The sequence below is a fragment of the Chiloscyllium plagiosum genome, unplaced genomic scaffold (genome assembly GCF_037043375.1).
Source record: "Chiloscyllium plagiosum isolate Xiang-an unplaced genomic scaffold, Cpla_swu_hap1 HiC_scaffold_36, whole genome shotgun sequence".
In the NCBI taxonomy this organism is placed as follows: domain Eukaryota; kingdom Metazoa; phylum Chordata; class Chondrichthyes; order Orectolobiformes; family Hemiscylliidae; genus Chiloscyllium; species Chiloscyllium plagiosum.
In genome coordinates, this window is record NW_028270174.1 from 12,267,459 (window position 1) to 12,292,736 (window position 25,278).

Here is a 25,278-nt window from a genome sequence, read left to right on the forward strand (position 1 = left end):
CACACTGAAGCAAATAATTTACACTAGATTACAGATATTTGCAATGTGATTAAGCACCATGTTTACTCTGCCATTAGAACAGCAATTATTTAGCAATGAGATTCACATAAAAATCTTTATTTACATAACTGCTTCACAACATCTCAAAGTTCACTCTGTAGAAATGTAGTCACAGTTTTATTTGAGCAACAATAGATCATTTGTATACTGGATGTTCCCATTGAAAAGCAAATAAACAGTGCTGAAACTCTTCTCAAACTGTACTTCGAGGAAGATAACAAATTGCCCAATCACTACATGTGGTTATATATCTATCTACATAGAAATATATTAAAAAGTTATTAGAAACAATTTGCTTGTTCACCTGTTTCTGCTATAGGCCAATGTTCTACAAAGAATAATAGAGGAAGTCTTTTCACTATTTTTGCATGAACGGCAAAATATGGAAATCCCCTGTAATTCAGCTTGGCAGCAAAACAAATTGATAATTTGAGTTACTGGTATATATTTTATTTTATAAACCATGGCTCACAGCATCTGTATATAGCAAAGCAGCACTAAGTATATTGACACAATTCTTGGAAGTAAGTAGTCTGTCAATTTGAACACCAACATTGTACAATTGTTGCAGAATCTAAATCTTTGGTAGTGTTCATCATTTTATTACCAAAGCCTGAACTATGTACCATATCACACTGTTTACCAGATCACATTTTATTAGGGATGGTGCCACCAGAAATGAACAATTGCCACTCGCAAACAGATTAAATTATACAGATTTTTCTATTCTAATAAACAAAAGGCTCAGCTGGCAGTGAAGAAGGCCCAGTGAGAATAGACACCAGCGAATCCTGCACCTTCTCTGCCCTCTGTGTTTCTCTGTAATAAAACATATTTACTACAGAACTGGCCATCATGGTATAAACCATTGTTTTCCACAATGGAAATCCAATGGCACAAGGTGCAGTAAAGGGGATGGACAACTTTGCACCATAGAATCTTATGTTAAACTCAGATAATAATTGTGCAGCTGGAGGCAGCAATGTATAATGTAAATTCTACATCCAACATACCTTGAAGAACATGGCATGAGTTTTAGTGTGCCTATTTCACAATTTTGTGGCACACCAAAGTAGCACCATTTAGTTAGGTTGACCTGTCGACTGGTGTATTGATTCTGACAGCAGGAAGTTTGATTCCCATTTGGAATGGTTTGGGATCCATCTCCTTGCCTGCCCATGGGGAAGTCATTTACTTCTGAGTATGGGTCGGACTTGGTTTTGAGCAGAGAACTGCTCTGGAGGCCTGTGACCAGTGGTGTACCACAAGGATCGGTGCTGGGTCCACTGCTTTTTGTCATTTATATAAATGATTTGGATATGAATATAAGAGATATGCTTAGTAAATTTGCAGATGACACCAAAATTGGTGTAGTGAACAGTGAAGAAGATTATCTCAAGAGTACAACAGGACTTTGATCAGATGGGCCAATAGACCAAGTAGTGACAGATGGAGTTTAGTTTAGATAAATGTGAAGTGCTGTATTTTGAAAAGGCAAATCAGGGCAGGACTTATACAATTAGCGGTAGGGCCCTAAGGAGTGTTGCTGAACAAAGGCACCAAGGGGTGCAGGTTCATAGTTCCTTGAAAGTGGAGTCACAAGTAGACAGGATGGCGAAGAAGGCATTTGGTATCCTTGCTTTCATTCATCAGACCATTGAGTTTAGGAGTTGGGATGCCATGTTGCAGCTGTACAGAACATTGGTAAGGCCACTTTTAGAATACTGCATATAATTCTGTTCTAGATTAGAGTGGTGCTGGAAAAGCACAGCAGGTCAGACAGCATCCAAGGAGCAGGAAAATCGATGTTTCGGGCAAATGCTCTTCATCAGGAATGAAGGCAGGGAGCCTCAGGGGTGGAGAGATAAACGGGAGGGAGGGATGGGGCTGGGGAGAAGGTAGACAAGAGTACAATTGGTGGATGGAGGTGGGGATGGAGGTGATAGGTCAGAGAGGAGGGTGGAGCGGATAGGTGGGAAGGAAGATTGGCAAGTAGGACAGGTCATGAGGATGGTGCTGAGCTGGAAGGTTGGAACTAGGGTAAGGTGGGGGGGAGGGGGAATGAGAAAACTGGTGAAGTCCACCAGCGGCTCAGGATCCAGGACTAGACAGCAAGCTAACATTTCAAGTCAAGAAGAGACAGCTAGACTTGAAACATTGGCTTGCTCTCTTGCCATGGATGCTGCCTGACCCACTGTGACTCCAGCATTTTTTGCTTTCAGTGCAAATTCCAGCATCTATAGTAGTTTGTTCCTGGATGACTATATTAAGAGGAAGGGTTTAGAGATTCAGGGGACAAATGCTGGCAAATGGGACTAGATCAGTTTATTATATCTGGTCGGCATGGACAAGTAGGACTGATGGGTCTGTTTCCATGCTATATAACTCTATGACTCTGTAAATGAAGAGGAAACTATTTAGATACTTGAATAATAAGGGATTGTGGAGCAGAGGCCCAAGTCAGATCAGCCACATTTAATTGACTGGCAGAGAGGTGTCAAGAGTCCGATCCCTGCTTCTATTTTGCATTTTTTAAACTTAATATATACTTTTGAAGTTTAGTCACCATTGAAGTCTAGGATGACAACATTATAATGGTAGACAATTTGCTCCCAAACTATGGGATGATGACAGGCATTTTGTTTTAACAAAGTTGTTTGAAGAATAAATATTTATCAGAATGTAACTTTCTAATCGGGGGAAAGATCGGTGTTAATAAGATCACGTTTGGCTAGAGTGAACTGAGAGCAGATACTTTTAGGTAAATCTGTGTCAGATGGTTAGGCCACAACTAGTGTAGTGTGTGCAGTTCTGGAATCCACACTATAGGAAGGATGTGATAGCACTGGGGGGGAAGCAGAGGAGATTGACCAGGACGGTAGTTTTAATTATGAAGAAAGATTGCATAAACTGGGGTTATTTTCCTTTGGAGCAGAGGAGGCTGAAGCAGGGCAAGATTGAGGGGCATAGACAGGGTGGATGAAAAGAAACTTTCTCCCTTAATAGAGGGATCAGTTTCTGCGGGCATAGATTTAAGGCATGGGGCAGGAGATCTAGGGGAGATGTGACAAAAAATTTCTTCATCCAGAGGGTGGTAGGAATCTGGAACTCACTGCCTATAAGGAACTCCTCATACCATTTAAGAAATAAGTACACAAGTTAGCTCGCTGAGCTTGAAGGTCTGTTTTCAGATGTTTCGTCACCATACTAGGTAACATCATCAGTGAGAGTCTCTGGTGAAGTGCTGGTGGTATGTCCCGCCTCTCTATTTATAGATCTTGGTTTCTTAAAGTGGGTGATGTCATTTCCGGTTCCTTTTGTCAAGGGAAGGTAGATAGGGTCTAAATCAATGTGTTTATTGATGAAGTTCAGGTTAGAATGCCATGTCTCTAAGAATTCTTGTGTATATCTTTGTTTCACCTATCCTAGGATGTGTGCGTGTTGTCCTTCTTTGTCTGTAGAAAACTAGTGAGAGTGGGTCATGCCTTTTGGTGGCCAGTTAGTGTTCATGTATCCTGGTGGCAAGTTTCCAGCTAGTTTGTCCGATGTAGTATTTTTTACAGTTCTTGCATGGGTATCTTGTAACTGACATTAGTTTTGCTGATCGTATCCATTGGACACTTTAGGTGCACTAGTAGCTGAATCAAGGCATAATTCCAATGTGCTACATCACACTGCAGCCCCCAAGAACTACAAAAAGCAGAAGAAAAATATCTATACAATGTTTTCATGAAAAACGGGCACCCAATAAACACAATCCACCAAATCCTCAGAAACAAACCCAAACAAGCAGACACAATGCAACCAAAAACTATAGCCACATTACCTTACATCAAAGACACATCAGAAATGACTTCCAGACTACTAAAACCCCTTGGCATCATGGTAGCTCACAAACCTAACAACTCACTTAAACAGTGACTGAAACTATTGGAGATGGAGAATGAAGGCTGTTTGACTCGTTGGACGAGTTGGTATTATGGGATGTTGTAATGAGAGCACCATGAACCAGATCAGAATTGGCAACCTTAGAAATCACGTAAGTGGAGCTGCAGAATGAATTGATAGGAATCTTTGTGCTGAAATAGGACCGAGGAGGAAATACCAAAATTGTTTAGCTGCACCTGGAGCTAAATGAATCACACTCTGCATACATTCTGAAAACCATGGCCCAGATGGGGAAGAAAAAGAGCCTTTGTTTTCTTAAGGACTGCAGTGCACTGAGATTATTTTAGTTTGACTGCTTAACAATGCACTTGTGCATGGGTGGAGTTGTGTTGTTCACAGCGCGGTATCTGAGAAACTCAGTTAATTTAGTACTTTTCACCAATTCTTTTCCCTCAAAATATACCTTATTCATAATGTTTATAAAAGGACATTCCAAATCATTTCAAATACAATATTACAGGAAGTGGAATATAATCCAATTTCTCTCCATACAGAATGCCCCGTTCTGACATGCCCCAAAACAATTGCAGTACATTGATAATTGCAATCTACCTTTCACCTCCCATATACCATCCATCAGGTTCAAAACAGTATCCGATCCCTTGGTGTACAATAGATGAAAGCCCTTGGATGGTGTGCTTTCCCAATTGTGCCTCTACAGTGGTTGCTCCACAGTGTGTCTCTTAAAAAAATACAGAAATCTCTTGGAAATCTGAAATACAGACAGAAAATGCAAGAAGTACAGAGTAGATCAGACAGCCTCATTGAAGTGAGAGGTAGGAGTAATGTTTCAGATTCTGACACCCTTTCAGACTTGAAGCATCAATTATGTTTCTCCACAATAGATGACTAACCTGCTGAGTATCTCTAACATTTTCAGTTTTCATTCTAAATGCTAAAAGCATTGCTCATATCTTAGACTCAAAGAGATGTACAGCATGGAAACAGATCCTTTGGTCCAACTCATCCATGCTGACCAGAAATCCTAACCTAATCTAGTCCCATTTTCCAGCACTTGGCCCATATGTCTCTAAACCCTTCCTATCCATATACCAATCCAGATGCCTTTTAAATGCTGTAATTGTACCAGTCTCTGCCACTTCCTCTGGCAGCTCATTCCATACACGCACCACTTTCTGTGTGAAAAGGTTGCCCCTTATGTCCCTTTTATATCTTTCCCCTCTCACCCTAAACCTATGCCCTCTAGTTCTGGATTGCCCCACCCCAGGGAAAGGACCTTGTCTATTTATCCTAGACATTGGAATGTGCCAGTCTGTAGGACTCAATTGTGCACACTCTTTGCACTGGGAAACCAGCAGGCTTTGGACAGACCAAAGAGCATCTTTCATATGCTAATAAACTTTCTAGCTGCAATTGATGTTTACCCTGTGTGTCCCTGGGTGTAGCCTGTCGAGTACAGAGTCCTGCACCATTAAGCTTCTCGGAATGGACAAAAATCATTGTACCTCTCTCCAGAACTTCTTTGCACATGTACATTCCACAAGGAGATGAACAGTGGTCACTATAGCCACCATTGAGGGCAATATTCAGAGGAGGTAAATTTTATTTGCTTCCAGCATACCATCAGTCCATAACAATACAACAAAGAGGAGAGCAAGCCTTAAACTGTTTAAAAGCAATCATCATATTTTGAAGTGCTATCCTGTCTCTTCTTGTTTGATGCTGCTGCTAACCTTAATTTTATTTAACTATGGAAAGATCTGGGAGATTCATCAAAGTGTTCTTTCTTTCTGAAGGGTACAGGTGTGGGTCAGTGATTTGATGAAAATGTATTACCTTACAGTTCAGAGAATCAAGGCTGTTGCCACTCCAAACATTCAACTTTCAGAGAGCACAGCCAACAGTTGTCTCTCAGTTGTCACTGTCAGTGTTTGCCACCTTCATACTTCGGTTATATGTGCCCCTACAGCATAGGTATGGATGCCCAAGAGATCATGAGACAGTGGCCATTTGCTACCATAAGGTCTTTGGGTAAATGGCCAACATCCATCTGAGCTGAAAATGTGTTGCTGGAAAAGCGCAGCAGGTCAGGCAGCATCCAAGGAACAGGAGAATCGACGTTTCGGGCATAAGTCCTTCTTCAGGAATGAGGAAAGTGTGTCCAGCAGGCTAAGATAAAAGGTAGGGAGGAGGGACTTGGGGGAGGGGCTTTGGAAATGAGATAGGTGGAGGGAGGTCAAGGTGAGGGTGATAGGCCGGAGTGGGGTGGGGGCGGAGAGGTCAGGAAGATGATTGCAGGTTAGGAAGGTGGTGCTGAGTTCGAGGGATTTGACTGAGACAAGGTGGGGGGAGGGGAAATGAGGAAACTGGAGAAATCCGAGTTCATCCCTTGTGGTTGGAGGGTTCCCAGGCAGAAGATGAGGTGCTCTTCCTCCAACCGTCATGTTGCCATGGTCTGGCGATGGAGGAGTCCAAGAACCTGCATGTCCTTGGTTGAGTGGGAGGGAGAGTTAAAGTGTTGGGCTACGGGATGGTTGGATTGGTTGGTCCGGGTGTCCCAGAGGTATTCTCTGAAACGTTCCGCAAGTAGGCGGCCTGTCTCCCCAATATAGAGGAGGCCACATCGGGTGCAACAGATGCGATAGATGATGTGTGTGGAGGTGCAGGTGAATTTGTGGCGGATATGGAAGTGTCCCTTGGGGCCTTGGAGGGAAGTAAGGGGGGAGGTGTGGGCGCAAGTTTTGCATTTCTTGCGGTTGCAGGGGAAGGTGCCGGGAGTGGAGGTTGGGTTGGTGGGGGGTGTGGACTTGATGAGGGAGTCACGGAGGGAGTGGCCTTTTCGGAATGCTGGTAGGGGAGGGGAGGGAAATATATCACTGGTGGTGGGGTCCGTTTGGAGGTGGCAGAAATGGCAGCGGATGATACGTTGTACATGGAAGTTGGTGGGGTGGTAGGTGAGGACCAATGGGGTTCTGTCCTGGTGGCGGTTGGAGGGGCGGGGCTCAAGGGCGGAGGAACGGGAAGTGGAAGAGATGCGGTGGAGGGCATCGTCGACTACATCTGGCGGGAAATTGCGGTCCTTGAAGAAGGAGGCCATCTGGGTTGTATGGATTTGGAACTGGTCCTCCTGGGAGCAGATGCGGCGGAGACGAAGGAATTGGGAATATGGGATGTCCACCAAGGACATGCAGGTCCTTGGACTCCTCCATTGCCAGATCATGGCAACACGACGGTTGGAGGAAGAGTGCCTCATCTTCTGCCTGGGAACCCTCCAACCACAAGGGATGAACTCGGATTTCTCCAGTTTTCTCATTTCCCCTCCCCCCACCTTGTCTCAGTCAAATCCCTCGAACTCAGCACCGCCTTCCTAACCTGCAATCATCTTCCTGACCTCTCCGCCCCCACCCCACTCCGGCCTATCATCCTCACCTTGACCTCCCTCCATCTATCTCATTTCCAAAGCCCCTCCTCCCTACCTTTTATCTTAGCCTGCTGGACACACTTTCCTCATTCCTGAAGAAGGACTTATGCCCGAAACGTCGATTCTCCTGTTCCTTGGATGCTGCCTGACCTGCTGCGCTTTTCCAGCAACACATTTTCAGCTCTGATCTCCAGCATCTGCAGTCCTCACTTTCTCTCAACATCAATCTGAACAAGGTGAAGCCAGCTCAGACAATGTTGGACTGGCAATAAATGTACGGTGATGGAATTAACATTGAGACACTGAGTGGTGAACTTTTCCTTCTAAATGGACACATCTGAGATAGTAAAGGTGGAAATTCACCTCTTCTCTGGCCAAGAAATGTTGTCTGAGATCTCACCACTGTAGAGGAGTGCTTTGAGGATACAGGCTTGGTGGATATACAGTTTACGGTCTCAGTCGGGTTGCTGTGTTCAACACTCTTACTCAGCCTGGATATACGCATTGCAAAAGATGCAATTGTTATGTCAATTTCAGGTGTTAACTGACACAATACTACTGTCTGTGAAACCTATATATGTGAAATTATCCACAATCTCAAGTCACATTGTTAATGCAGATAGATGACGATACGGCAACAGTTTGGGCTCTGATATTTAGTATCCTGATGCAGGTGCTCAAAACAATCTCTTTCCAGTTGTGAGAGTTTGTCTGTTTGTTGCTGCAAATGTTCCAGCATTGTGTGGCACCGTTAGTATAGAGGACCTGTTAAGCACATTACTGTGTTTGCTGTAATTTTTTTCTCATTTTTGTTTTGGCACTGTGAACTGAAGTTGGATTTTGGACTTTTAATCTTGAAAAGCAGTTAGTTTTCAAAAAAAAGTGAACAAACAATCTGATGCTGACATTTGGGAACTGTCCTGGGAAGTTAATTGCAAGTTAATTATATTTCTAAGAACACTGCAGACATTTTGGCAAAAGGATGTGTTATGCTCAAGAAAAATGAGAGGTGATCTCATTAATATGGAGACATGATGGTCAAGTGGTATCATCATTAGCTATTAATCCAGATACTGGATTAGTGGTGCTGGAAGAGCACAGCAGTTCAGACAGCATCCGAGAAGCAGTAAAATCGACGTTTCGGGCAAAAGCCCTATTAATCCAGATACCAAGGCAATGTTCTGGGGACCCAGGTTTGAATCCTGCCATGGCAAATGGTGTAATTTGAATTCAATAAGGCCTGGAATTAGGAATCTGATGATGACCATGAAACCATTGTCATGAAGATTGTCGGGAGAAACTGATCTGGTTCATTAATGACCTTTAAGGAAGGAAACTGTGTCCTTACCAGGTCTGGTCTACACATGACTCCAGAATCACAGCATTGTGGTTGACCTTAACTGCCCTCTAGGCAATTAGGGATGGATAATAATGCTGGCCTGGCCAGTAATGCCTACTTCTTGTGAATAAAATAAAATGGTTCTTAAGGAGCTTGACGGGGAAAGTGCTCAGTGGATTTTTTACCTCATTGGAGAGACTAGACCAGACTGCATAGTCTCAGAATTAAGTGGTGGCAACTCAAGACTGATATGAGGAGGAATTTCTCCTTTTAGAGTTATGAGTTTTGGAACTCCTTGTTACAAAGAGCTGTGGGGGCAGAGTCCTTGTGTATATTTAAAGCTAAGATACTTCATTGGTCAGAGTTTCACAGGTTGCAGGGAAAACACAGAAAAACAGACATGAGGAATGTTGGGTCAGCCATGATCCATTGAGTGGCGAAGCAGAGATTCAAGCAAGATACAATCCTGTGTGCTTGTAATTCAACGCATTATTTAAGGATTCCATGAAAACCTGGTAGTCATCCTGAAACAGTTATCAAACCGGGAGATTACAACCTTTTTTTTTCATTTTATCACTTAAAATGTCTATCTCTCTGTCTATGTATGTCAGCAGGAGTTATAGAAGTGTGGGAACAGGCCCTTCAGCCTAACAAGTCCACACCCACTCTCCGAAGAGTATCCCACCCAAACCCATTCCCTATGACTCGACATTTACCCCTGACTAATGCACCTAATCTACACATCCCTGAACACTATGGGCAATTTAGCATAGCCACATCACATAATCCGCACACCTTTGGATTATGGGAGGACACCAGAGCACCCAAAGGAAACCCACACAGGCACAGGGAGGATGATCAAACTCCACACACAGTTGTCAAGGCTGGAATCAACTGGGTTTAAATCATAGACATTAATTACCTTTTTTAACTTTGCTCTACAATTTAATTACAAGTGGTAAAGCTGTGCGCACGGGTAGTAGTATCCCCGACTGACAGAAACAAAATCCCAGCGTCCACCCTTTCTAAGCCATGCATTATCTTCTAAGTTTCTATTAGATCTCCCCATAACCTTCTAAACTCTAATGAATATTATTCCAGGATCCTCAACCATTCATCGTATGTTAGGCCTACCATTCCAGGGATCATCCGTGTGAATCTCCGCTGGTCAATGCTCCAGTGCCACTATATCCTTCCTGAGGTGTGGGGCCCAAAATTGGACACTGTATTGTAAATGGGGCCTAATCAGAGCTTTATAAAGTCTCAGTAGCACATCACTGCTTTTATATCCCAACCTTCTTGAGATAAATGACAACATTATATTTGCTTTATTCACCACGGACTCAACCTGCAAGTCCACCTTCAGAGAATCCTGGACTAGCACTCCCAGATCACTTTGTACTTTGGCTTTAGGAATTTTCTCACCATTTAGAAAATAGTCCATGCCTGTATTCTTTTTTTCAAAGTGCAAGACCTTGCATTTGCTCACGTTGAATTTCATCAGCCATTTCTTGGACCACTCTCCTAAGCTGTCCAAACCTTTCTCCAGCCTCCCCACCTCTTCAAAACTACCTGCCTGGCAAACTAACTTTGTACCATTAGTGAACTTCACCAGAATGCCCTCAGTTCCTTCATCCAGATCATTAATCTATAAAGTGAACAGCTGCAGCCCCAACACTGAACCCTGCGGGACGCCACTTGTCACTAGCTGCCATTCCGAAAAAGAACCTTTTATCCAACTCTCTGCCTTCGGTCAGACAGCAATCTTCAATCCATGCCAGACACTCACCTCAAACACCATGATCCCTCACCTTACTCAGCAATCTCCCATGAGACACCTTATCAAAGGCCTTTTCGAAACCTAGGTAGATAACATTTACTGGGTTTCGAGGCCACCATGTTAAATGTCTTCAAGGCAGAGATTGATAAATTCTGAATCTCGCAAGGAATTAAGGGATATGGAGAGCGTGCTGGCAAGTGGCATTGAAATGCCCATCAGCCACGATTGAATGACGGAGTGGACTCAATGGACCGAGTGGCCTTACTTCCACTCCTATGTCTTATGGTCTAATATTAATAATTATTAATTTCTGTTCAAGTTATAAACTTGGTGTCTGATATCTATTATTTTTAAAGTCTGCTTAGGAACAAGTGGGCAATCTTGAGGGTCATTGAATATTTTAATTTCACTCTGTTGCAAATCCAGTGTTAGCGAGTCTGAACTGGTCTGGTTTCCTATTCCTGCATCCAAACAGAGCTAAGAGAATGCAAGGACTGCAGACGCTGGAGAATCAGAGTTGAAAAGCACAGTAGGTCAGGCAACATCCGAGTTGAACTTTCCCACTTAAGCCCTTATCATCTCTGACTCCTCCCATCCTTTCCTGAACTTACCAATCTGTATCTCCAGCGATTGAATCAACACAGACGTCTATTTCAAAACCACCAACTCCCACAGCTACCTTGAAAAAGCCCCAAGCCTGCACTGCCCGATTCTACCTCTTACCCAAAATCAACAATCGTGACTGCCCTGGTCGACCTATTGTCTCCGCCTGCTTGTGCCCCACTTAAGTCATCTCCTCATATCTTGACTCTGTCCTGTCGCCTTTGGTCCAGGAACACTCCACAGCCTCCATGACTTTCGATTCCCCAGCCACCAACACCTCTTCTTCACCATCGACGTCCAGTCCCTATACACGTCCATCCCCCATGGCAAAGGCCTCCAAGCTCTCTTTTCTTCCTCTCCTGTCGACCTAACGAGTCCCCCTTCATTGATACACTCATTCAATTGGTGGAAGTGGTCCTCACCCTCAACAACGTTTCCTTCAAATCTTCCACTTCCAATAGACCAGAGGGGTAGCCAGGGGTATCCACATGGGCCCCAGCAATGCCCGCCTCCTCGTTGGGTATGTAGAACCGTCCATCTTCTGAAGTTACACTGGCACCATTCCCCACCTTTTCTTCCGCTACATCAATGATTATACTCGCACTGCTCGTGCTCCCAAAAACAAGTTGACTGGTTCATTAACTTCACTAACAGCTTCCACTCTGACCTCAAGTTCACATGGACCATCTCTGACACCTCCCTCCCCTTCCTGGACCACTCTGTCTCCATCTCCGGCAATTGACTCAACACGGACATCTACGTCAAACCCACCGACTCCCACAGCAACCTTGACTACACCTCCTCCCACCCCCACCCTGTAAAAATGCAATCCTTTACTCCCAATTCCTCCACCTCCACCATATCTGCTCCCAGGAGGAGCAATCCCACTCCAGGACAGATTGTAACCAAATTACCCCGTATAAGCATCCACAGAGGGAAAAAAACGGATAGAATCTGGCTATATAAACACTTTGACAACAAAAGCATGTACTTTGGTAGACATTTTTTGATTATGAACTCAACTCGTGTCTCCGTGAATCCTACACCGTTTTCAAAGCACAAATGAGACGTGGAATATGGTGGAGGAATTGGGAGTAAAGGATTGCATTTTTACAGGGTGGGGGTGGGAGGAGGTGTAGTCAAGGTTGCTGTGGGAGTCGGTGGGTTTGACGTAGATGTCCGTGTTGAGTCAATTGCCGGAGATGGAGACAGAGAGGTCCCGGAAGGGGAGGGAGGTGTCAGGGAACATCTCTGGGACACATGCACCAAGCAACCCCACTGCCCTTCAACTCCCCCTCCCACAAGGACATGCAAGTCCTGGGGTGCCTCTACCGTTAAATCAAAGCCACCCACCAACTTGAGGAAGAATGACTTATCTGCCTTGGGACCCTTCAACCACGGCATCAACATGGACTTCTCTAGTTTCCATATTTCCCCTCCCTCCCACCTCATGCCTGACCTGCTGTGCGTTTCCAGCACCACTCTAATCTTGACATCTTCCTTCCCATCTATCTGCTCCAGCTTCCCCAATGACTTATCACACTCTTTACATCCCGCCCCACCCCCTATTTATCTCTCATCCACCTTCCCTCTCCACGTTCCTAATGATGGGCTTATGCCCGAATCGTAAGCTTTCCTGCTCCTCGGATGTTGTCCCGACTTGCTGTGCTTTTCCAGCGTCACCCTTTTCGACTCCTGACAGCTCTCGGATGAAGACGATTGCGCCCATTTCGAGCAATTCTGATGACCTTCCTCATCTTTCTCTCCAGACGCTGTTGATCGTCGCAGAAAATGTTGAAAACAATGTAATGACGTGCCATTTGATCTCATGTTCTGGAAGCATCAGAGCCGCGTCTCGTTCATATGCATAACGAGCCTTCTAACCACATTTAACCCTCCTGAACAAACATGTTTTTGGTGAAACATGTTTTTGGTTCAACCCAGCATTCGTGTTTCATAAGACATTTATACTTCTCTCTGCCGTACTGGCTCGTTAAAATGCCAGGACTTTTGTTTCAAACTTATTAATCTCAACATTTTAAGGCTGCTTTATTTTAATTTTTAATACTGGTTCAGTCGACCTTCCCAAGTTGGTATTCTGCACATTTTGACCTACAGCATCTGAAGGTTAGCCGTTTTGTTTTAGTCTGAGGTTTCGTGATGCAATGCAGGCAACGTTCCGCAAGCATGGTTATGTTATTGGTTGTAGAATTGACGAATTGCATTGAGAGCGTGGTTACAACGCCCCATTGAGAGAGAGAGACACACAAGCGGATCGTTTGCATGACTCAGACAATCCCAACAGCGTAACATTGTCACAGCTGGGGCATGACTTTCCTCCAGATCGTTCAGTACGACTTCTCCCCACCGGAATAAACAGCGATCGCGCGAAAGGGAGAAGGTAAATCTTTAACAAAATACTTTGCAAGCCAATTGCAGAGGAAGACACGTCGTGAGGGAAAAGGGTAGATGGGGGATTTTCAGGATTTTGCAGGTTTTGACTGTGCAGTAACTACATCCATTTTTATTTTGCTTTGATTCGCACATATTACTGATGCGATTTCAATGAAATTACAGTTTGCAGTTCAGATTTGCAATGGTCGGAGTTGGTTGTTGCACTTGGCTGCAAAGCTCTCTCGCCCCCTAACCCTGCACTCGCCGTCTCCCGGGGCGACCGCTGCCCGGGGACTACCATTGATTTAAAAAAAAGAGACCGGCCTGCTGCCCGCCAAAGGCCCATTGGCGCATCCGGCCGTCAGTCACAGCCTATCCTCGACTTCTCGGCCAAGACGAACGGACGGCAGCTCGAGAGTCCTTGTCGTTATTTCGCTACTCTTTTGGTTTCGTTCTCCTCCCTTCGTTTTATCCAGGCCGTGAGCGATTTTTTCTTTTTAACGATCGGACCTGCTCCGTCGCGGTCTCGAGAGCTCGCCTCACCTTCACCGCCACCTCCGCCGCTGCACCATTGGCTGGCTCTCGGTGGGTTCGGTCTGTGATTGGACGACGCCGGTGTCAGTGGACACTGCCCCCCCCCCGGGTCCCGCCTCCTCATTCTCCCTCCGCGGTCCGCATCCTGAGGAGGAGGTGCGCGAGCCCGGGACCCCAAACCGTCACTGGCGGATGGTGCTGAGGGGAGAGTCGGGCGGTGGGGAGAGAGAGAGAGAGAGAGAGCGCGCGCGACCCCGGGGGTAGGAACGATAGGAGAGACCTGGGGGAATGGCTGGAGAGAGAAATACTGATATTTGTGGGTACATTTCCCGAGAGGAAATTGTCTGGTTTAACCTCCTTCTCCCCCACCCACACCAAATTATTTCTCACACCTTCCTTCCCCCACCACCCAAAATCCCTTCTTTCTCCTTCCACCATTCCCCCCCCCCCAAAATACCTCTTATTCCACCACTCTCACCCCTCCCCAAATCCCTTCGCTCGCCTTCCACAATCCTACTCCCCAGAATCCCTTCATTCGCCTTCCTCAATCCCCCCAAAATCCCTTCATTCGCCTTCCACAATCCCTCCAAAAACCCTTCATTCGCCTTCCACAATCCCTCCAAAATCCCTTCACTCGCCTTCCACAATCTCCCCAAAATCCCTTCATTCGCCTTCCACAATCCCTCCAAAATCCCTTCACTCGCCTTCCACAATCTCCCCAAAATCCCTTCATTCGCCTTCCACAATCCCTCCAAAATCCCTTCACTCGGCTTCCACAATCCCCCCCAAAATCCCTTCATTCGCCTTCCACAATCCCTCCAAAATCCCTTCACTTGCCTTCCACAATCTCCCCAAAATCCCTTCATTCGCCTTCCACAATCCCCCCCAAAATCCCTTCACTCGCCTTCCACAATCCCCCCCAAAATCCCTTCACTCGCCTTCCACAATCCCCCCAAAATCCCTTCATTCGCCTTGCACAATCCCCACAAAATCCCTTCATTCGCCTTCCACAACCCTCTGAAAATCTCTTCACTCACCTTCCACACACACCCAAATCCCTTCACTTGCCTTCCACGACCCCCCCAAAATATCTTTGCTTGCCTTCCACAACCCCCCCAATCCCTTCACTCGCCTTCCACAACCCACATCCCTTCTATTGCATTCCATTCCCTCCCATCCTTCTCTCGCTTTCCACAATCTCCCCACACACCCAACATCCCTTCTCTCACCTTCAACCCCTCACCCCCAAAAGCTTCTCCTCATCCCCATTCCACTTCCCCACACACACCCCCATCCACTATGCATCCTATTCCCTTCTGATCCTCTTTTGGTTTATTTCTCCACACACCCCTCTCTCCTATTCCTCCCCTTTTCTTTTATGGTTCCTCCCTCTTGCATTGAACAAAGTAGAGGAAAATGAGCCAAGCTCCTGGTTCATTAATTTCAATGTTTTATGAAGGTTGCATCTTTAGCATCCATCCACAACCTTCCACATGCCAGCAGAGCACAGCTTAATTTTGTTCAAAGTTTTTTGTTGTTGAGTTGGCCTTTTATGTAGATTATTTTAGGGAACTTTATACTCTCCAGGCAAGTTTTGTTAATTCTTGACAATAGATTGGTTTTGGTTTTTCTTTCATTAGTATGAGGCATTTGTTCTATAGAAAGGACCATGTGGTAATTGTTTGGATGCTACTCATATTGATGTCCAGTAGCTACATTCTTTCTCTCTCTCTCTCTCTCTCTCTCTCTCTCTCTCTCTCTCAAAACTGCCAATGCTTAAGTTTTAATGGTGTTGGTTTTAACTTTTGCTTTTTCTTCTTTCAGCGAACTACTGAATTCTTCAGATACGTTAAACTACATTGAAAGGAATCTTGAAATATTTTTTCCAACTTGAAGTTTCATTCCTGGGCACTCTCTGTTTTATTGAGTTATGTCAACAGCTGCACTATTCACCTTGTGTAGATCTGGTGGCTTTCACGTGAGAAGAAGAGCACTGTTGACTTTCAAGCTGCTACAGGACGAAAAGCGCGTGGTTCTACTTTGCCAGAGCAGTACCAGTGATCGGAGGTCTTCACGCTTTGACGTTGACGGTGGTGGCCGCCTGACATCCTGGGATTCTTTTGGAATCTGGGACAACCGCATTGATGAACCAATTCTTCTTCCACCCAGCATAAAATATGGCAAACCCATTCCTAACGTTAGTCTGAGTAAAGTCGGATGTGTCACTCAAATAGGCCAACGCAAGGAGAATGAGGACCGTTTCAGTATTGACATGCTAACTGAAAATGTGCTGTACTTTGCAGTGTTTGATGGACATGGCGGAACAGCAGCAGCTGACTTTTGCCATAAATATATGGCAAAGCATATTGCGTACGTATCTATCAATTGTTAGCTTGTGAGCAATGAACCTGGGAAGATCCAAAAATCTACTGGAAAGTACTTTTACTTTTGGATCATCGTTATAATTCAAACTTGCCTTTTCATTGATGCATACATTTTAAAAAAATTACTGAGTGTTACAGAGAAAAAAGTTACATGGCCAAAAGTTGGGGCTTGTCTTCACAAGCTGTTTGGTTAAAAGAGGTTGCTGTTTGTATAGTAGTCCTTTATCCATTTCCCTTAACTATACAGTATAAGCCACTTACAGCGGAATAATCTGTACAGATATAGTTTGCCTAGCATGTCAGTCCACGGAATGGAATGTGAATCCTGTCTTCACCCTCTACTAGCCTTGCACAGTTCCAATCTTTGTGGTTGTCTATCCTTCTCTATACTGCACTGTATTTTGAAAATTTTCACTTGCTCTGGCCTAAGTATTTTTTTTATGAGCATTCGTCATTATGATCTAGTAAATTAGTATTCTGTGGGGTTGACTCTATTTCAGGTATTCATGTTGCATCGCCATTTCCTCTGGATTCAATGGATGCCTCTTCCAGTATCTTTCATGAAAACTTTGTGCGTTAAAGTGGCTTTGATACAAGGGGATAACTTATATCCAGCCTCAGTCAAATTTTGTTAAGAGTGTTATTTTAATTTCTTAGAACATTAGGAAGGATATTTTAGAGTTGTAAAGCATGGAAACAGACCCTTCATTCCAATTGGCCTTGCTGAGCCAGCTTTCCCAAACTAGACTAGTCCTATTTGTCTGCATTTGTCTAAAACTGGAGGCATGCATTTAATGTGAGAGGGTCAAAGTTCAAAGGAGTTGTGAGGGGCAAGTTTGTTATTGTGTGGTACGAGTGTGGAACACACTGCCAGGGGTGTTGGTGAAGGCAAATACAATAGGTCGTTTTAAAAGATCTGTAGATAAGCATGTGAATATGCAAGGAATGGAGGGATATGGATTAAGGGCAAGCAGAAGGGATTAGTTTAATTTGTGTCAAGTTTAGCATAACATAATGGGCCAAAGAGTCCTTTCCTGTGCTTTACAGTTTTATATTCATTTGGACCATATCTCACCATTTCCTATTCATGTTCCTGTCCACACGTCTTTAAATGTTGCAACTGTACTTGCATCTGTCACTGACTCTGGCAGTTCATTCTATATTCACACAACCCTCTCTATGAAAAGGCTGCCACTCAGTTCTCTTTTAAATCTTTCCCTCTCGCTTTAAACCAATGCCATCTAGTTTTGAAGTTCTCTATCCTAGAGAAACGATCTTGGCTATTCACTTTATCTATGCCCTTTATTATTTTATAAACTTAATATAAGGTCACCCCTCAATCTCCTACACTCCATGGAAAAACGTGCCAGTCTATCCAACCCCTCCATATAGCTCAAATCTTCCATTTCTGGTAACACCCTTTGAAATCTTTTATACATCATTTCCAATTTAATATACTTCCTCTGCAGGCTGACTAGAACTGTACATATACTCCAAAAGTGGCTTTACTAATGTCCTGTACATCACAATATAATGACCCAACTCCTATAATCACTGGTGTGATCAATGAAGGCAAGCATGCCAAATGCTGCTTTCACTACCATGTCTACCTGTGATGCCACTTTCAAGGACCCATGTACCTGCAACCTTAAATCTCTTTGTTTGGCAACACTTTCCCAGGGTCCTACTATTAACTCTAAGTCCTTGCCCTGTCTTGTCTTATCAAAATTCAACACCTCACATTCGTCTAAATTGAACTCGATCTGCCTCTCTGCTCAGCTGATTAGGATCCTCTTGTACTTTTAGGTAAACTTCACAATCTACTATATCATCAATTTTGGTGTCATCTGTAAAATTACTAACCATGCTTCCTATATTCCAAATAATTTATATAAATGAAACCAACATTAGACCCAGCACTAATCCCTGCAGAACACTGGTCACAGACCTCCAGTCTGAAAAACTCCTCCTACTGTGAAGCTAATTTTGTATCCAATTGGCTAGCTCTCCTTGGATCCCATGTGACCTAACTTTACTAACCAGTCCACCATGCAGAACCTTGTTGAAGCGTCTACTGCTGTACTCTCATCTGTCATCTTGATTGTGGATTTAGAATCGCGTCACGTCAGGTAAGGACAGTAGGTTTCCTTCTCTAAAAGACTTAATGAACCAGATGGGTTTTTCTGACAATTGGTGAAGGTTTCATAGTCTTCATTAGACTCTTAATTCCAGGCTTTTAAAAAAATTGAATTCCAATTCCACCATATGCAGTGGCACAATTCGAACCCAGACGAAACGTCGATTCTCCTGCTCCTTGGATACTGCCTGACCTGCTGCGCTTTTCCGGTAACACATTTTCAGCTCTTTAGATTCATTGTCTAATGATTTTACCACAAGCCCATCACCTCCCCCTTCCCATTTTAAATTAAGTCCACATCTGAACCTGTTCCTTTTTGGAAAAAAAATCCAAGCCATTATTTTCAAATGGGATTAATAGAGATTTATTTACTAAACTCTCATGTATGTAAGAGAGAATGACTTCGCAACTTTCTCGTTTTGAGGCAGTCTTTGCCTGTGTGACTTTAAAGGCTATTGTACTTTTTTTTTTCGCCATATTGCTTACTCATGTCACTGCAGGCACAAGGTTTCTTCTTGGCCTTTTTGGGTAACCAATTGCTGTAGCCACCTGCAAACAACTCACCATCACTTGGCAATTGCTCTTAAGGCATTCATGACTATCCATCTTGTGGAGTTGTGTTTCCTATTATGATCACTAGTCTTTTCAGCCTGTATTTATGTCCCAGCTATCTTTTGGTTTTCTCATGGTCTCTTCTATGACCTGATTTCCGTCTGGGCTATTGAGCAACCCTGGCTGTCTGTTCATTACTGTAAACTCATATATAACTTTGTCAACCGTGGCTCAGGTCATAATATTGTTATCTCTGTGTTAGGTTATGGGTTCAAGTCCAACTCCAAGACCTGGAACATAATCTAAACTGACGCCAAGCAGTGTCGAGGAGGTGCTAAACTGCTGGAAGTGTCCTGATTTGGTGTCTGATGTGTCTTCTAGTAGATATGAATGATCCCATGGTACTATCTTGAAACAGGCATTAGCCCTGAATTTCTGGCACTGTAAATTCTTCAACAAATATGAACAAATTCTGATTCTCAGTGCTATTTATGGGAGCCTACTGTGTTCAAATTGCTGTCACATTTCCTAAGACAGTGATGCATTTCCAGAATCTTTAATTGTCCTAAAGAGTATTTAAGGTCGTGGAAGATGCTATATGAAAAAGTCATAGTCATAGAAATGTACATCATGGAGCAGACTCTTCAGTCCAACTTGTCCATGTTGACCGAATATCCTAAATTTATTTAGTCCCATTTGCCAGTATTTGGTCCATATCCCTTTAAAACCTTTCTGTTCATATACCCATGCAGATGCCTTTCAAATTTTGTAATTGTACCAGTCTCCACCCTTTGAGCTTTTTTTAAAAAAATTATTAATAGGATGTGGAATTCACTGGCTTAGTCATTTGTCCTTGAACTGAGGTGTTTGCTGGGCATTTCACATTGCTGTGATTCTGAAGTCACATATAGGTCAGACCAGGTAAAGATGGCAGTTTTTCCTTCCCTGAAGGATATTGGTGACCCAGCTGGGTTTTTACAACAATTGGTGCTAACTTCATGGGCATCATTAGACTTTTAATTCCAGATTATTATTGAATGCAAGTTCCACCATTTGTCATGGTGGTATTTAAATACTGGTCCACAGATCCACAGAACCTGTGTGTGTCTCTCTTTCTCTGTCTGTCTGCCCCCCACCCTCTCCTCCGTATTGCTATTTTCTTATCTTGCTTTTTGTTTCTAATTTATTGCATCAAATATTCTCATTTTCATGATTTGTTCAATTACTTTTCTTGGTTTTTTTTCTTGGCAGTACTCTGCTATTTCATGCTGTTCTGCAGCTTTGATCTCCACTAACATGTTACATTTCAGTGTTAGCCAGCTGAACTACATGGCCAAGGGAAAATAATTCAAACAATGGGTGTTTGGTTTTACTTTGTGTAGTGTTCAGTTGAAGTATTTCTTTATTCTCCCTACCTCACAATATTTTTACTGTTATGTTGATTTCAAGATAAAGTTTGCTCCTATTTTCATCAGAAATAATGCGCTGTGGCAGTATATAGTGTTGTGGCATTCAGCGTAGGGTTGTAACATCTGTTCCATTCAACTAACTGCGCTCTAAACCAAAATACGGAAACAATTTACATCACCATATGCGACATGAAAACATATCTGGTGTGAGGAATGGTAAATTAATATCTTTCATCATAATTTGACAGTGAAATGATAAATTCTGTTTTACAATCCTCTTCCAAAAGGAGCCAATTTACAAAGTATATTTTTCTCTTTTGCATGTTACTACAGCAATATATTTTTTTATTTCAAAAATATACTTTATTCATAAAATATTTTGATAGTCTGTACAGTTGGTCATGCCATACATACGTAAACATTCCATTTCTTTGCATACAGAGATCAGACTTTATCATTTTTATATACAGGTCTGTACGTTTATCAATCATATATCAAAGTTTTTTTTATTTCAAAAATATACTTTATTCATAAAATATTTTGATAATCTGTACAATTGGTCATGCCATACATACGTAAACATTACTATGGCAATGTATACCCAATATATTGCTCTTAAAGTTATACTTGTGACTTTCATGATCTCAAGACATCTTGTAGCACACCACAGCCAATAAAGTATTTTTCAGTTGTGGTTACTGTTGTTAAGTCAGCAAATGCAGAAGCTAATTTGCATATAGCACGGTCCCTAATGAAGCATGGGAGAAAATTACCAGTTCAGAGATACACTATGACAAACACATCATGAGGGCACCGCTAATGCAAGTGGAGGAGTATTTCGTATTCACTTGACATTGAAGAACACAGAAGATCTTGGGATCTCAGTCTACAGCATAGATTTCGCCTTTTCCTGAGATTGACTTTGATCTGATCAGAAATCCTCAGCAACATAGAACATCAAACGAATCACATTGAAGACCGCAAGTTGAAAACTATCCAGAAATTACTGATTTGGCATGAATGACTACTGCTCATTATCCTTTTTTACACTTTCTAATCACTTTGCAGAGACTAAAATAAAGATTGGGGCACTCTCATGGATTGGTTAGGAATGACCTGGCTTAAAAATTCCAAAAATGTAACTGTTTTAATTGGAGAAAACGTTGTCATCCTACAAGTCATTAGTATGTGTTTGTTCAGCATCAGAGTTCAGTAATTATGATGTTTAAAAGTTGACATTTTCATTCAATAACTTGAAACTTTTTTTGCAGTAAGACTCAGGGTGTAAAAAAACATTCATGACAAATCAGTGACTTCTACATGGTTTTCAATTATGAGAATTATAAATGGCATATCTTTGGAGAAAGATGGAATAACTAACAACAAATTTGCTTTTAACTCCATCGGCAGGCAACAGAAGTTGCTCTAACCGTCAGAGTAATAACTGTGAGTGCTGTCCATTTCATAACTTTCACCATTGTTATAGCTGCAGATTCAGGGCCACAAACTCTTAACAGTGCAGCACCACCTTAGAGTGAAGCATGACCTTTTGACTTTGCAACTGCACTCTAAGTTAAGCTGACAAACGTGTCATGTTATCAAAACAAATTTGTCCTACTAGTTGCCCATAAAAGTAAAATTAATATTCTTTTCAACAATTGATAGAATTAGGCTTGCTGCAGTGGTAGCACTTTTGCTTCTGAGACAGACTTGCTCCAATATCTTGAGCAAATACGTTAGCTATGTTATTTTGGAGGATATGTTAAACAGAGTTTCTTGTCTGTCTTCTCAGAAGATAGAAGGGAAAATATCCATGGTGTTGTTTTAATATGGCTGAAGTGTTCTCTTTTCTTAATCCCTGATCAACATGAAAATGTGCGATTTGAACATTATTGTGTTGCTGCTTGTGGAGCTGAAAATGTGTTGCTGGAAAAGCGCAGCTGGTCAGGCAGCATCCAAGGAGCAGGAGAATCGACGTTTCGGGCATGATCCCTTCTTCAGGAAACGAAGCTCCTGTCCGAAACGTCGATTCTCCTGCTCCTTGGATGCTGCCTGACCTGCTGCGCTTTTCCAGCAACACATTTTCAGCTCTGATCTCCAGCATCTGCAGTCCTCACTTTCTCCTTGCTGCTTGTGGAACCTAGTGTGCAGAGATGTTGATGTCTTGTCCTACATTACATCATGTTACACCAAACTTGTTAGTCAAGGGCTTTTAGATTAACTGAGACTGTACAAAAGTGTCTAATTTCTTATATGGTTCATTGAACATGCCATGTTCGTTTGTTTTTGTTGAAGTAACTGTCTAAATTCAATATTGCAATCCAGAAATTTCATAACTTTTTAATAGCAGTTAATTGTCTTAATAAATTGAACATGTCTTAATAATTAGCATTTGGATTAGTATAAAATGCATAAGTGTTATTTACTGATAATTTTATTTATTTTTTGCTTCTTTAGACAATGTCTTTCACAGGAGGAGGATCTGGAAGTGGTATTGACCAAAGCTTTTTATGAAACAGATAAGGAATTTGCAAGACATGTCCATTTATCTGAAAATGGTAGGTACCTCTGTTTAATGCCTGCCTGTAGTAAATAAATTGATTAGTTGAACTTTTTTAGTGTGGATGTTAGTAAATATATATGGTTTGCCAGATAGTTTAAAAAACTGATTTTATTTTAAAGAGCTGAAGTTGATTGGGTTATTCTTTAAACTTCAGGGTTAATATTGTACACTAAACTAGTTTTCTAGTTGATTACCAAATTAATGTTGGTAAGGAAAAATGATTCTGCAACTAGACTGCGAATAGATTTAATTTATTTGTTATAACAAACCAAAAACATGCTGCTGGATTCAAATGTCAAACTGCTGCACTCAAGCTTTTTGCTTTCAACTGAGTCAAAATTTTTGTCAATATTTTTTATTTTCTTGTATTGAGTAATTTCTTTAAAAGCCATTTCCTAGCATTAGTAAGCACTGCACATTTTATTGCCACATCATAAATCAGTAATTTCTTAAACTTCTAATATTGCATATTTAAATAAATTTTTGAAAATGCTTAATTTTTTAATTTCATGTTATTGTGAAACTTTGTAGTCTTTCAGAAAATTATTTTTCAAATGCATCCTATTGTCATGTTAACTTTCACGGTAGTAGGATAACCTCATTTTCTGTTTTGTAAATTGTAAGATCAGATTAAAGCAAATTGTCAAAATTCTTTATATTTTATTTTTATACACCAAGCTAGTCTAAGTCATTGGTGGGTGATAATAAATCATTTTATTTAAGTTTTTGTAATTTTAGCCATCAATGGATAGATTCTCTGAAAGAAGTTAATAGTAGGAGTTCTCCTTTCTGTGTTAAGCTTGATTTGTCTTTTTGGATGTACTGATGACCAAATGAAATTATACTTTTTTTTTCATTTCTCCTATACACACCCTAAAATTGTGAATTTATGCTTAGGAAATCACTTCAATATTAATACCTAAGAAATTAGTTTATAATGTTTACATAATTTAAACGCCACTTATTCGTCCTATAGTTGAAAATAATTTTTTCTTCAAAACTAATTTAGGTTTCTCAGGTATGCTGTTAAAATCTGTGAAAGAAGGGAAATGGGTCCGGGGATCATGAGAAATGTTAAAGCAAAAAAATGCATGCTTTACTGAATTGGAGTTAAGTTTGTCATGGTGAAGAAATCTTTTAGGAGGTAACAGGAAAGCAGTGAATGTAATATATTTGGATTTTTTTTTAGAAGGTAATTAATAAGATGCTACACATTGTGCTACTTAATAAGACCACATAGTGTTGAGGTGGCATATTAGTATGGATAGAGGATTGGCTAACTAATGGAAGACTGAGATAAGGGACGTTTTTCAGATGGCAACCTGTAATGAGTAAGGCGCAATAGGGTGAATGCTGGGACTACTTTATTTACAATACATGGTGAATGTGTTAAAGCTAAGTTTGTAGCTAACACAAAAATAAGTGGAAAGGCAACTGGTATGCAGAGGGATGTAGACAGGTTAAGCAAATGGGCAAAAACTTGGCAAGTGAAATATAATGTGGGAAAATGAGGTTATGAACTTTAATGGGAAGAATAGAGGAACTGAATATTATTTAGCTGCAGAGCAGATTTCAGGAAAAATATACTGGCCTAGGAACCAGTCCAGAGAAGGATTACTAAACTGATAGCAGGTATGAAGGATTTCTCTCATAAGGAGTGATTGAGTAGATTGGGCATGTATTCATTAGAATATAAAAGAAGTAGCGACAACCTTGTTGAAATGTGAAAGGTTCTTAGGGAACCTGACTGGGTATATAGGAACAATTATTTCCCCTTGTGGGCCAGCCTAGGACCAGATGGCATAATACCAGAATAAAGGGTTGCATTTAGGACACAAGTTAATGAATCTGTGTGGAATTCATTACTGCAGGGTCCGTTGAGACTGAGCCATTAAGTATACTCATGGCTGCGATCGACAGATTTTTAATCAGTACAGGAATTAAAGTTTCTGAGGAAAAATGGAATTGAGGATTATTCTGCAATGACCGCAAAAAATGGGCTGAATAACCTACAACTTATGATTCTATGATTTTCATACTCTTTAATTAAGAATTCGTGAAAGTTTGGCTTCGCTGTTAGTTTTTGTATATTGCTTTTGACAAGTTAGTCCAGGTAAAATGAATTGAATGTGTATATTACCTCTGGTAGCGATATTTGAAAACAGCTCATCCTAAATAGCTCATAGTTAAAAA

The 25,278-nt window shown here is 42.0% G+C and overlaps 1 protein-coding gene across 1 annotated transcript in view; it reads left to right on the forward strand.

Annotated features, from left to right (window-relative positions):
* Positions 1–13,377: 13,377 nt before the first annotated feature.
* ppm1kb (protein phosphatase, Mg2+/Mn2+ dependent 1Kb) overlaps positions 13,378–25,278 on the forward strand; it is a 41,532-nt gene continuing 29,631 nt past the window's right edge. Inside the window, exons 1-3 of the mRNA XM_043674352.2 lie at positions 13,378–13,513; positions 15,865–16,410; positions 22,980–23,080. Coding sequence (XP_043530287.1) covers positions 15,971–16,410; positions 22,980–23,080 — 541 coding nt within the window. The 5' untranslated portion in view covers positions 13,378–13,513; positions 15,865–15,970. The remainder of the gene's footprint in view (positions 13,514–15,864; positions 16,411–22,979; positions 23,081–25,278) is intronic.